This window comes from Anas acuta, chromosome 27 (assembly GCF_963932015.1).
Source record: "Anas acuta chromosome 27, bAnaAcu1.1, whole genome shotgun sequence".
Taxonomy (NCBI): Eukaryota; Metazoa; Chordata; class Aves; order Anseriformes; family Anatidae; genus Anas; species Anas acuta.
Genome location: NC_089005.1, coordinates 4,060,343 through 4,072,235, shown reverse-complemented (window position 1 = coordinate 4,072,235; position 11,893 = coordinate 4,060,343). Strand labels below are relative to the sequence as shown.

The 11,893-nt window shown below is 58.3% G+C and overlaps 1 protein-coding gene across 1 annotated transcript; it reads left to right on the top strand.

The window, feature by feature from the left end:
* The first annotated feature begins 392 nt into the window (after positions 1–392).
* On the top strand, positions 393–11,605 carry MXD1 (MAX dimerization protein 1). Its single transcript, XM_068662454.1, has 5 exons — positions 393–727; positions 3,642–3,671; positions 6,391–6,505; positions 7,668–7,827; positions 7,909–11,605. The coding sequence occupies exons 1-5, from the start codon at positions 447–449 to the stop codon at positions 8,097–8,099; spliced, it is 777 nt and encodes a 258-aa protein (XP_068518555.1). The 5' UTR covers positions 393–446; the 3' UTR covers positions 8,100–11,605.
* The last annotated feature ends 288 nt before the right edge of the window (positions 11,606–11,893 follow it).

The window sequence follows — 11,893 nt, the reverse complement described above, 5'->3', positions numbered from 1 at the left end:
TGGGGGGGTTCCCTGCGTGGGGGAGGGTTTTTTTGGGGGGGTCCTTCAGGGGGGGGGCCCTGGCCCTGGGGGAGGGGGGGGGGGGGGCTGGGGGCGTCCCCGCTCCTCGGGGGGGGCCCCTCCCCTCCCCGTTCCCGCCTGGCCCCGCCCCTCCCTCTTCCCTCCCCTCCCATTGGCCCCCCGAAGCCGGAAGCGCCCCACCCCCTCCCCCCAACCCACCAATAGCCCTCCTCATCCCCTCACGCTTTCCCCACCCCCTCGTCCCTTCTCCCACCCAATCGCGCTCCGCCTCCCCCTCCTCCACCCAATCAGCGCCCGAACCCCCGCGCGGGGTGGAGAGGCGGCGTCCAATAGCGAAGCTCGGGGGGCGGGGCTTACGCTGAGGCGGGGCCGGGCCCCGAGCCCCGCTCACCCCCGGTCCCGGGCCCGGGCCCCGGAGCGCGGCGATGGCGGCGGCGGCGGCGGCAGCGGCGGCGGCCGGGGAGGGCGGCGGAGACCCCGCGGGCCGCATCCAGCTGCTGCTGGCGGCCGCCGAGTTCCTGGAGCGAAAGGAGCTGGGCAGCGGAGCCTCCCCGGTGGCTTCCCGGGGGGTTCCGGTGGCACCGGCGGCTCCTTACCGGGCCGGCCCCGCTGAGGCCGAGCACGGCTACGCCTCGGTGCTGCCCGGCGGAGAGCGGAGAGGGGCCAGGAGGAGGGCGAAGGGCAGGAGGAGCGGAGGGGGAAGCAGGTAACGGGGTTGGGGGGGGGGTGGTCGTTACCGGGGGGGTACCGGGACCTGGGGGGGAACCGGGAGGGGTGGGGGAGGGGTCGGGGGGACCGGGGGGGGCTCAGGGGGACCGGGGGGGGTGGTGGTGGCTTCGTGTTATGGGGTAGGGGGTGAGGGGGGGGTTACCGGGGGGTACCGGGGGGTACCGGGGTTGGGGACAGGTCACGGGGACGTTGGGGACCCCGGGGGGATTTGGGGACCCCGCTGTCACCGGGGTTAGGGGCTGTCGGTGTGCCTTGTCATGGGGTAACGGGGGAGGTTGGGGACTTAGGGGATGTTTGGGGACCCTTGGGGACAGTGGTGGCAGCGGGGAGGGGATTTGGGGACCTCAGGGGGACATTGGGGACCTCAGGGGGATTTGGGGACCTCAGGGGGATTTGGGGACCCCGCTGTCACCGGAGGATGGGGGGCTGTCGGTGTTCCCTGCTGTGGGGTGATGGGGCCCTTGGGGACCCCGCTGTCACAGTCGGTGTCCCTGTTATAGGGCAGGGCTGGGGGGGACACTTGGGGACACCCCTGTCACAGGGCATGGGGCCAGGCTGCTCAGGAACCCCCCAGGACACACACAGAACCCCCCCAAGCTGCCCTAAGCCTCCTCCACCCCTAGGGGCTCACCTCAGTGACCCTAAAACCCCCCTGGGAGACTCTAAAACCCCACCTAGGGACCCTAAGCCACCTCCAGGAGACCCTAACCCCCCCCTTGAGGACCCTAAAACTCCTCCAGAAGACCCCAAAACCTGCTTGAGGACCCTAAAACCCACTCTAAGGGAACCATAACCCCCCCCAGGTGTCCTAAACCCCTCTGAGGACCCCAATACCCCGCCGGGTTCGGTGCTGGGGGAGTGCCGGGGGGGAGTCCCACACGTCACAGGCTTGGGGCCGTGACGGGAACCTCCCTTCTGGGGCGAACCCGGCCCTAAAGGCGCGGCCGTGACGTGGCAGCCGGGTCCGACACCGGGGCCGCCGGAGCATTTCGGGCTGGAGGGCGGTGTCGAAAGCGAAACTCATCCCGGTTCCCTTTAGGGGATGAATCCTGCTGGGGTTTGGGGTCGGGCGCTGCTGTGGTGCTTGGTGCTGAGATAAATCCCGTTCAGGTTTTGAGGTCTGTCCCAAAAGCCCTCTGGATCTTGGGCACCAGCTCAAGCCTTGTTTTTTGGGATGGCCCCATAGGTGCTCGTCCCCCAACCCCCTCCCTGTCCCCAAAAGGAGGGGATCCATGTGCCCCCCAGGGATGGCAGGTGGCAGCCCCAAAAGGAGGAAACCCTCTTGTCCTCCAAGGCTGGAAGGCAGGTGTCGACCCCAAAAAGAGGAAACCCTCGTGTCCCTTGGGGCTGGCAGGTGGGGGCTGGCCCCAAAAGGAGGGGACCTTCACATCCCCAAGGGTTGCAGGTGGGTGTCGACCCCAAAAAGAGGGGACCCTGTGCTCCTGTTTTTTTTTATGATCAGTCCTGGTTGGAGCCCCCCATCACAGGAGCCTTCCCCCAAAACATTTCCCACCCTAGCCCAGAGGGAGCGACCCCAAATGATTTGGGGATGCAGAAGAACAGATCCGATTCATTTTCTCCTCCCACCTTGGCACCGGCCGCGTCTCTGGGACCCCATTACCAGCGGTGACACCGCACTGGGGACTGGGGCCACCTCTGGGGACTTCGACCCCACAACAGGTCTGGCCGGGGCCGTGCCCAGAGCTGTTTGCCCAGGGTGGAGCGGTGCTGAGCTGGCACCAGCCCCTGCCCCGTCCCCAGCGGGTTTGTCCGCGTGACACCGGCTGCGGGCAACACCTTTTTCCACGTTTTTTCCCCCATTTTCCATCATCTGTTTGTTTTTTTATTTTTTTCCCCATTTTTGGGTGTCCCAGGGGTTTTGTTCCCTCCTCCGATGCGGTTTTTGGGGGGTGCGCAGTGCCCGAGTTCCCCTTCGGGGAGTTTTGGGGCTGATTCCTTGTTTTGAGGCGGTTTTGGTGAATCAGAAGGAGCAGGACGTGTCCGCACGGAGTCATCGGGGAAGCCAGGATCCGGCCGTGCCCATCCTCGCCCTGCTGTCTGGGGGAGGGCTTCAAAAATCCCTTTCTGGGGAGTTTAGGGTGCAGGAGGGGGGTTCTCAGCCCCCCGAAGTGGGGAGCAGGAGCAGAAATCCCCCAACTCCCCGACCTTCACCTGTATGTTATGATGTGTGCTTGCAAAAATCAACACCCTAAAAGGATCAGACCCAGAACGGCCCCAAAACGAAGCCACCAAAAAGAAAAATAATTAATTAATCAAAGGGGAACTTGAACAGGGACGGCCATGGGAGATGGAGAGCATCCACATCCCTGGAGCGTGCAGGGTTTGCACACCTATAGGTGCCTTTTTTGGTGCTTTAGGCACAAATTCATGTCTTTTTTGAGAAAAATGCGAGCAGAGCCGGAGGCCCGGCTGCGTTCCCGTGGGCTCAGTTTCGGGGCCGTGTTGGGATGGAGCAACTTTTCCCCTTCCTGCCCGCAGATACGCACGTCAGCGCTGGGCCTGCGGTCGCTCTCTCGATGCTTCCTCTTCTCCAAAATGCCTCCGCCACGAGGCTGGAGAGTTTTTTTGGGGTGTGTTCTGTGTGTCCTGAGCCCTGCCACCAAGACAACCCCGTGTTCCTGGTCTTCGTAGCCAGAAAATCTCTAAAAACAATCCTTGCCCCATTAAAATCCCATTTTAGGGTTTTCCTCACCCATTTATTGCCATTCATTGGGCTGATTCTTTGTCATACTGTGACACCAAGTGTCCTGTGCCTGGTTCCCACCCGGTTTGATGTCCCCAGGTTCTCCCCTGTCCCCATTCCCCCTGTGGGGTTTGTTCTCACACCGCACCCCCCTACAGGACCTAACGCTGTGTCCGTTCTCTTCCAGGTCGACGCACAACGAGATGGAGAAGAACAGGTGAGTGCTGGCAGCTCGCCCGGACCCGAATTTGAACAAATCCCTTCTCTTTAACCCCCGCTGGGGACATTCGGGTCCTGTCCCCGAGGGAGAAGCGAGCAAGTGCCCGTGGGCAGCGGGATTTGGGCATCAGGGCCAGGGAGGGACGGGATGGGACGGGGTGCATGGGTGGCTCCCAGCGTCACCCGGACGGGGTGCTCAGGCCCCAAGCATTTCCTGTCCCTGGGCGTGCAGTGAGCAGACAGGGATGGTGCTCGACTCTAATAACGTTGACCCCAAAAGGCTGCAGTTTTGGGGTAGGGAGAGTGTGCAGGCACCTCCCAAAATGCTCTGCAGACGCTCTCCAAATACCGCTCCCATCCTTGGGGTGCAGCGGCGAGCTGGAAGCCTCCTTCCCAGGAAGGTCCCGCGCGTGTTAATTGCTCTGTGGCTTCGTAATGCGCCGTTATGGGGTTTAATTTAAACCCTGATTAATTTAAAACCCGTTTAAATTAACCCTCTGTGTGGCTCTCCCTGCGAAGCTACCGGAGTTCAGCTGGGCTGGAAAATTCTGTGGAGGTGCAAGGCTGGAGCTGTGAACACAACCGTGGTTATTTGGGACAGGCTGGTGAGGTCTTTGTAGGGCTGAAGGGTGGCTTTGAGTCCTTTAAGGGCTTCTCTTTTCCTCTCTTTGGCTTGGATGAGGCTCAAATATTGTGGGGTTTTGTTGCCTGCTGCCAGCAAAGGGCTCGCATGGACTCAGTTGGTTTGTACCTGGAGGCAGAGCTGCCCCTGCCCTGAGTGATGTGAGTTAGGGACGGACAGGGCCATTTATTCCTCCTTTCAAAAGCCTGAGAAAATCAGCATCTGCTTACCCAAAAAAACCCCGCGGAGGACGTCAGGCCGCGTTGCACCCCTCTTGCAGTGGCGCCGTGTTGAAATCCCGGCGGCTGCGTTGCGCCACGAGCGCGGTGAGCACCGTCACCTCCCGTCCTTCCGCCCCTCTGCGCGGAAACGAGGTGCAGGGCGACGAGCCCCGTCCTCGTTAGGTGCTGCTGCAAACTGTCCTCGTTAGCTGCTGCTTCGAGCTGTCCTCCTGCAAACCCCACCGGGCTCGAGCCGGGGAATCGTGGTCTCGACCTGCTGGCGCTCTGCGCTCGCTCCCCTTCGTGCCACGTCTCTCTGTTGTGCTTTTTTTTTAAGCACGGCAGCAGTTTGGGTTAGGCAAAAGCTGCAAAAAATGCTCTTTAACGCACGCTGCACCACCTGGAAGGGGAAACTGAGGCGTGTTGTAATCCTGCAAACCGCTCAGCATCGGCAAAGCCGAGCGGGTTGTGGCTGCACCTCCTCCACCCCATCCCATCCGGGTGTTAGCACCGAAACACAGCTTCTGCTCAGCCCCAAAACTGATTTTTTTTCCATTTCTCGTTCTTACGGTGCTGGTTACGAGGTGCTGTGCCAAAGAGAGTTAGCCGAGGACCCCGATTTTGTTGCTGCAGCTCACGGGGAGCGCAGCGGGGCTGGCTCCTCACCCTGAGACCGTGCGGGTCGATGGCATCCCTGCACAGCTCCTCTTGGCTCTTTTCCCCCTGCGACTGCAAATAAGCTTTGGAGAGGCTCCTCTCGGAGCCCGTTGGTGTTTGGGATTCCCCCCAGCGGGCGTGTTTTGTTTGTGCTGGTATTCAGCAGGCACATTGTGTAGGCAAATGCCTGTTTACTCCCCGACGTGCCCGGAACGAGATAGGCAGGTCGCTCGTTGCAAAATCCCCGTGGCCGCCTCTGTCAGCTTCGGGTATTTCAAAGACCGGTGTTGCAACCTAAACGTAACCTAAATATCGGGGCTGGGGCGCCCGACACGAGGCAAACCGGCCGTGCTGGGAGCACCTCGGCCGCCGAGGGACCTCTGTGGGCACCCAGAGCTTCACCCGTGGGTGCAGCAGCGGGGTAGGAGCTGTAAAGCGTCAGTACAGGTGTTAGGGCAGGTGAAATCCTACTCAAAACAGATATGGGGGATGTGCTAGGTTCGCAGCTCCCTGCTGCTGCCCTCCTCAACCTCTTGAGGCACAGCTGGAGTCTGTCAAGGACCGGAGGCACCCATGGGTGCAGGTTTTTGGGGGGGAGACCCCAGGCTGGCAGCCAGTGGTGTGGGCAGGGAGCTCGTCCTCATTAGCACTCTGTGGGTCAAACCCATTCTGACCCTCCTCCTTTCCACAGCTCTTAGAAGCCTGACAGGCGTGTCAGCCTCGGTTTCTCGTGGCCATGAGCCAAAACACGAGCCAAAAGTCTTAGCTGATCTTTGTCTTCACCTCCAGCATCTCCAGCTACCAGGGCCGGGGATTTTCTTAGAAGAGAGCGGACGCTGAGCTCATCTGTGCAGGTCCTGAGCCTGGGAGCTCTTCTCGCCAGCTGGTGGATGCCTGCAGAGCTGGCCATGGGGTTTTTAGGGGATGGAGCAGGCAGCAGGCCATACATCTGCCTTAACGGGCTGCCCTAAACTGGCCGGAAACCGTGGAGACCAAGCTGATACCGCGGGTCAGAGAGAAATTGTCTGTTGGTTTGAGAGATCGGATTTTGGAGCAGCGTGCTGGGAATAAATGGGTTTCTGAGCCCAGACGAGCAATTGCTCTCGTTTATCATCTTTCTTGGCTTGTAACCACCCCAACTATCTGCGTGCAGAGGTTAAAAGCTGCTCGGGGAGCACGCACTTGAGCGCTCATCGTGCTGTGTCCATGTCTTGCAGGCGAGCCCACCTGCGGTTGTGCTTGGAGAAGCTGAAGATGCTGGTGCCGCTCGGGCCTGAAACCAACAAGCACACGACGCTGAGTTTGCTGATGAGAGCGAAATTGCACATAAAGGTGAGTCCGGGTTGGGTCGGGACCACGCAGGGGCAAACCTCTGGGCAACACGCCAAAATTGTGCCCCAAAACCAAGTTGTGCCCTAAAACCTGTGGGGTGCGAGGGCTGCTGACGTGCTGCCGGATGGCACCGATCCAGTCCCAAAGGGCAGAGGGCTCAGGAAAAAGCTTTTCCACCCCAAATTCCCCAAGCCTTTATTTTGGTGTCATTGGGAGGGGAAGCTTTGTTCCCATTAGACAAATGCTGAGCTCAGTTTCAAGACCTGCACCGCCATACGTAGAGTGGGATTTGGGGGCATCCAGAGCCTCAAACCTGCCTGGGGTTGATGCCAGAGGTCAGGGTTGTTTTCCCTGCAGTTACTGCAGCAAGTCTGTGTAAAAACCCTACAAACAGGCACGTGGGCAGCTGCCACTCTGCCCTAAAGCCCAGTTTCCACGTGTTTGATACTGCAGAGCTGCCCAGAGGCCTTAGGAATGAGACAGGTTCAAAGTACTGCCTTCTAGAGGTGGGAGGATGTTAGCAGGACCTCTTGTTTTCTTTTCCAGAGCATTTACAACTTTATTGCTTGTCCTTTAAACTTTGACTCAACAGAGCTCTTGCTGAGCGCATTATTTAGTTTTATGGCCCAGCAGATAAGCGGGGGAGCTCTGGCGTCAGCCTGCGTGCAGCCAGCGACTTATCGGAGACTGAAAATATATAAATAGGGTTGGGCTGGCTCCAGTGTCGCCGTCTGGAGGAGGAAACCTCTCACGTGTGTGCGGTGTGGATGTCATCGGGTCTGTTTGGCCCGGCTCTCCGGGCCAGATGCTGCTTCCATTTCCTCCAGGCTGCGGGAGGAGGAGAGCAGTGCGTGCGTGCGAGGCAATTCTGGTTCATGCAGCTCAGGCTGGGTATGGGCAAGCTCTTACTGGTCCCAGTCGTGCAGTCCTTGGGAAGAAATCCCCCATGTGGCAGTAGACACGGGTCACTGGTGCCTGAAATGGTGTGGAGCTGGCAGAGCACGCGGTGCCAGGGAACAGTGGTTGTTGCTGCACTGTGCGGCCAAAGCATGGGGTTCCCAGGGAGTCTGAGAGGTTTGGGGTCATTGGGATGGAAAATACAAGGGCTGTGGGCTGCGATGGGTGGAGGAAGTAATGCTGTCTGGTCTCTCCACCTCTGCAGAAGCTTGAAGACAGCGACAGGAAAGCCCTCAACCAAATCGACAAGCTGCAGCGGGAGCAGCGGCACCTGAAGAGGCAGCTGGAGAAGATGGGCGTGGAGAGGCTACGGATGGACAGCATCGGATCCACCGTGTCCTCCGAGCGCTCGGACTCGGACAGAGGTGAGAGGAACCACACCGGTGGGCGAGCAGCACTGGGGGGGTCTCGTGGCCGTCCTGTAACACCGCCCTTTGTGCTCGCAGAAGAGATAGACGTGGACGTGGAGAGCACAGACTCGCTGCCCGCAGACCTCGACTGGAGCAGCAGCAGCAGCCCGAGCGACTCGGATGAAAGAGGGAGCCTGCAGAGCGTGTGCAGCGACGAGGGCTACTCCAGCTCCGGCGTGAAGAGGTTGAAGTCGCAGAGCAATCAGAAGCCGTGCCCCGCTCTCTAAGGAGCGACTCCCGGAGCCGTTCCGCCCGCCGCTCTCTCCCTGTTGGATCTCGTTAGGTAGGACGCCGGACCCGCACTTCTCCTTGCACGTAAATCTTGCACCACCGACAGAAATGAAGCCCGCTTTGCCCGAAAAAGTGCCCGGGGAGCACGCTGCCCTCTGCAGCACGCAGCCCATCGCATCCACTCGCTTCTCTTCCCATCGGGGAAACTCATCTCGGTGAGACCGCACATTCCAGCCAGACCTCGACGCGCCCGAGAATATCGCAGCGGTAACAGCAGCACCGGGAGACCTCGGCTGTTCTTCGCCTTGCTGTTACCGCCCGGTATTCTGGATCTGCGTGGCATTTGCCCAGCAGTGCCACGTCCCTAACGAGCAGCAGCAGGGCCCAAATGTGCGTCGTTAGGCGACGAGCCGAAGGGAGACCCGTAGGGAAACCCAGCCTTAGGTAGCTTGGATCCAGGAGAGGGCAGAGGGAGGTCTGCGAGAGGAAAGTTTCGGCTGCGAGCTGCTGGAGCGTTACTCAGAGGGCTTCGGGTAGGACCCCTTCAGCTTTGCCACATCTCAGAAATTCCTGTAGTCCCTAAAACCAAATGGTACGATCCTCGTCCTGTGCAATGTCTGACCTCACGCGCTGCGGCCGCGTATTTTACTGTTCTAGGCGAGCGTTCCTAGGACGTCCTTCACGCTTCTTGTCTCGGGGATAATTTTTTCTACCTCGGAGAGATGAACAAAGATTATCTCCATCCCTTTAGCACAAAAAAAAAAAAAAAAAGATGATGCCTCAGTTGTTTTCTAGAAGCGATGCTTGGCCCCGCTCACTCCCCTCGTGAAAGTTTAGCAATAACCGGCAGCCGAGCGCTCGCCTTTTCCAGGACATGGCTCCTGGTGAGTCCCCACGGGGTGCCGCTGGTGTTAAAGCACTTGGCCGGCTGGCGGGGTTGTTTTTAGGCACTTAGAGAGGTTTCCCAAGGCTTTTGAGGCTTCCCAAAGCCTTTGGTTGCCGCCTCAGAGAGAGAGAAAACCAAACAGGAAAGGAAAGGCCGATCCCGTGCCCCGCAAGCCGTGGTTTCCGACCCCGCAAACGCGTTTGGGTCGAAGCTAAGCAGAGCACACGTAAATGTACATAGACCACGCGAGCTATAAATAGTATTTATTCCTTTTCTATGAAACTGGTGTCGCGGAGATACCTTCTGATGACTTTTATAGATGTTCTGGAATCTTTGTACGTAGAGGTCCGCTAACGGAGAGAGAGAATTTCTTTTCTTTTTTGGCTCGAAACGTTTGAAGCTCTTTCTATTCCGCCCACCTGGCAAACCTCTGGCGACGAACACCGAGCGCTCGGTGCGGCACGCCGACCTCCCGGCCCCGCGTTCGGCCACGAGCAGCTTTGTGGCTTCGCTCTCCAAGGGCTCCAGAGCTCCTCCAGGCACCAAAACCCAGCCTGCCGTCGTTAAACACTCCCGTGAGACACGCAGGTCCTGAGACTTCGCTCGTCAAGCTGCCAAAAGCCACTAAAACACCCAGCAAGGTGCAAACGAATGAACTATTAGTCTGTTTTTATTTTATCTTTTAATCCCTAAGCTATTTTTGGATCATTTGGACTCTTTGAGAAGCAAGAGGAGGGGAGACGGGGCTAGTGGATCGCTAAAATCTCCGAAGTCTGTGCTCTGCTTGTGTGTGCTAGGTTTTGGAAAGAAAAAGCAGCACGAGAAATGTTCCTGGAGCAGCTGGAGCTGTCCGCCCAGCAGATTTGCACTGATCTATGCCTCGTGTAAGCCTTCTGCACTGGGAAAAGTCCGAGTCTTCCCGAGTCCAAGAGTGAGCTCGAAGCGGTCCACTTTAAAAAAGGACAAAAAAAAAACAAACAACACAAAAAGACAAAAATAGGAGGACAGAAGCCACGAGGCAAGCTGAGAGGCTGCCCTTTGGGGTCTGCCCTTTTGCTGCACGATGGCTTGGGGTCTTTCCAGCTCTTTTTTTCCACCACTTTCCCCCCACCACCACTGCAGGTGCTGCTTCGGTGCCTCCGAGCCCAGCGCTGCGGCTCCTGCTGCCTTCGGGACGGGAACCACAGCGCTGAGTCTTCAGAAAAGCACCGAGAGAGAAAAATGCTGTGTTTCACTTTCAGTTACGCGTACCCAGTCTTAAGGCTTTGACTCTGTAAATTTGAGTGTGTGTGTGTGTGTTGTGCCTTTTTTTGGGTTAACGGCGTTGTTTTGGTGAAATGCTGTGTGTTTTGTTTCGTTTTCCTTTTTTAGTTTTTTTTTTCTCCCACTATAAAGCAGTAATTAATTGACCTTTGCACTGTTTGGACGTGCTCCTCTCCAGCTTGACGGCGCCGAAGGGCTCCACCCTTGGAAAACGAGGCACTAAAGTTGAACCGGCGCGAGGCGGAAACCCCGGGCTTTTTCCCCAAAACTCCTGGCGGGTGCCGCACCTGCTCAGCAGCCCAGCAGCCCTGGTAGCGCCGCTCTCCGTTTTGCCAGCCTTTTCCTCGAATTCACACCAGCATTACTAAGAAATAAGCTGCAGCAATTAGATTTTTGTAGATTATTTAAATAAAAAAAAAAAAGGGGGACAGCGAGGAGCCGCTCACGCCCCCCACGTTTACGATTGCACAGACGTGTGCGAGCCCAAACCACGCTTTTTTTTTTTTTTTTTTTTTTGGGGGTGTTTTCCTTGTGGAGGAGCAGATCCGGTGCAGATGGCTCTTATTTTTGGGGAGAGCTTGCGACGGGCAGAGGAAGGGATCGGGCAGCGTCCTGCTGCCGTCCTGCCTGTGCCGCTGCTCCTCTCCTGGGCATTAGCGGCCGCGCGCCGCCCCGGCACCTTGCTCCGTCCCGCAGCACTTCTGCCCCCCTGTAGCAATAGGTACGGGCTCGGCCTCCCCCCACGGCCCCGTTTTTGTACCCGATTTCAGGTTTTGACACTGTACTGTAGCGGGAGGAGTTCTGCCTTGGCCACGCTCCCTCTCTGCTCCCCTTGTAGCGCTTGTGGCAGGTGCCAGCAGCCGGATTCCCAAAGCACCTGGACCGTCCCCGTGCCCGTTCCCATCCCACACCCCACGTTTTAGGAAGAAATTACGCGGAGGCGTCTCCATCCCCCTGCTGCACGCCTCGCGAGCCTTCCCGACCCTTTATGCGGTCTGGGTGCGCTTTTGCTGCGTTTTCTTTGCCCTTTCCCTATTTTTTTTCCCCCGTTTTGCTTCCAAATTGCCCCCAGACCACCCCCCCTTGCCTGGCTTTCTCACTGGCTTTTATTCCCAGACTGAACGGGGCAGCAGCGGATGGGAGAAGGCGAATTTTGGTTCCGGCCGTTCAGCTCCCGGTGTAAATACCCCGGCATTACGCCTCCTGTGTCGAGACCACCCCAATGGTGCTTTTTTCTTACAGTTAGCACAGGCGATTTTAGGAAGTTCAGAAGTGTTTTAGGAGAGTCTTGCTGTGTGTATGTAAACTTCTGTACTGTTTGACTGTTAGACAATAAATTATTTCATTACCAAAGCGAGCTGCCTGCTGCTTTCCCAACCGAGTTGGGGGTATCCCCCTCCCTTTCTCTTGTGGTTTGGGTCTTGAGAAGCGACCCCAATGTTGCCTGGGGTGGGGGGCTCAGCTCTGCTCCTTCCCCTTCCTCCCCCAGCAGCCAGAGCTGCTCCCCGGGCTGCTCCCAGGGGGGCTGCGAAGCCGTGCAGGGCTCAGAGATGTATTTTTCCTAACCAAACGCCCCATTTTACTCATTATCCTCCTTTTTTGGGGCAATGATGAAGGCTCTGAGCCTGGCAATGGCTTTTC

What these genes read in the sequence shown, in the direction of transcription:
- MXD1 (XM_068662454.1), top strand. Translation starts at nt 447, where the DNA reads ATGGCGGCGGCGGCGGCGGCAGCGGCGGCGGCCGGGGAGGGCGGCGGA. An exon ending in AACGAGATGGAGAAGAACAG is followed by an intron (nt 3,672 to 6,390) that starts GTGAGTGCTGGC and finishes CATGTCTTGCAG; the next exon opens with GCGAGCCCACCTGCGGTTGT. An exon ending in GCGCTCGGACTCGGACAGAG is followed by an intron (nt 7,828 to 7,908) that starts GTGAGAGGAACC and finishes TTGTGCTCGCAG; the next exon opens with AAGAGATAGACGTGGACGTG.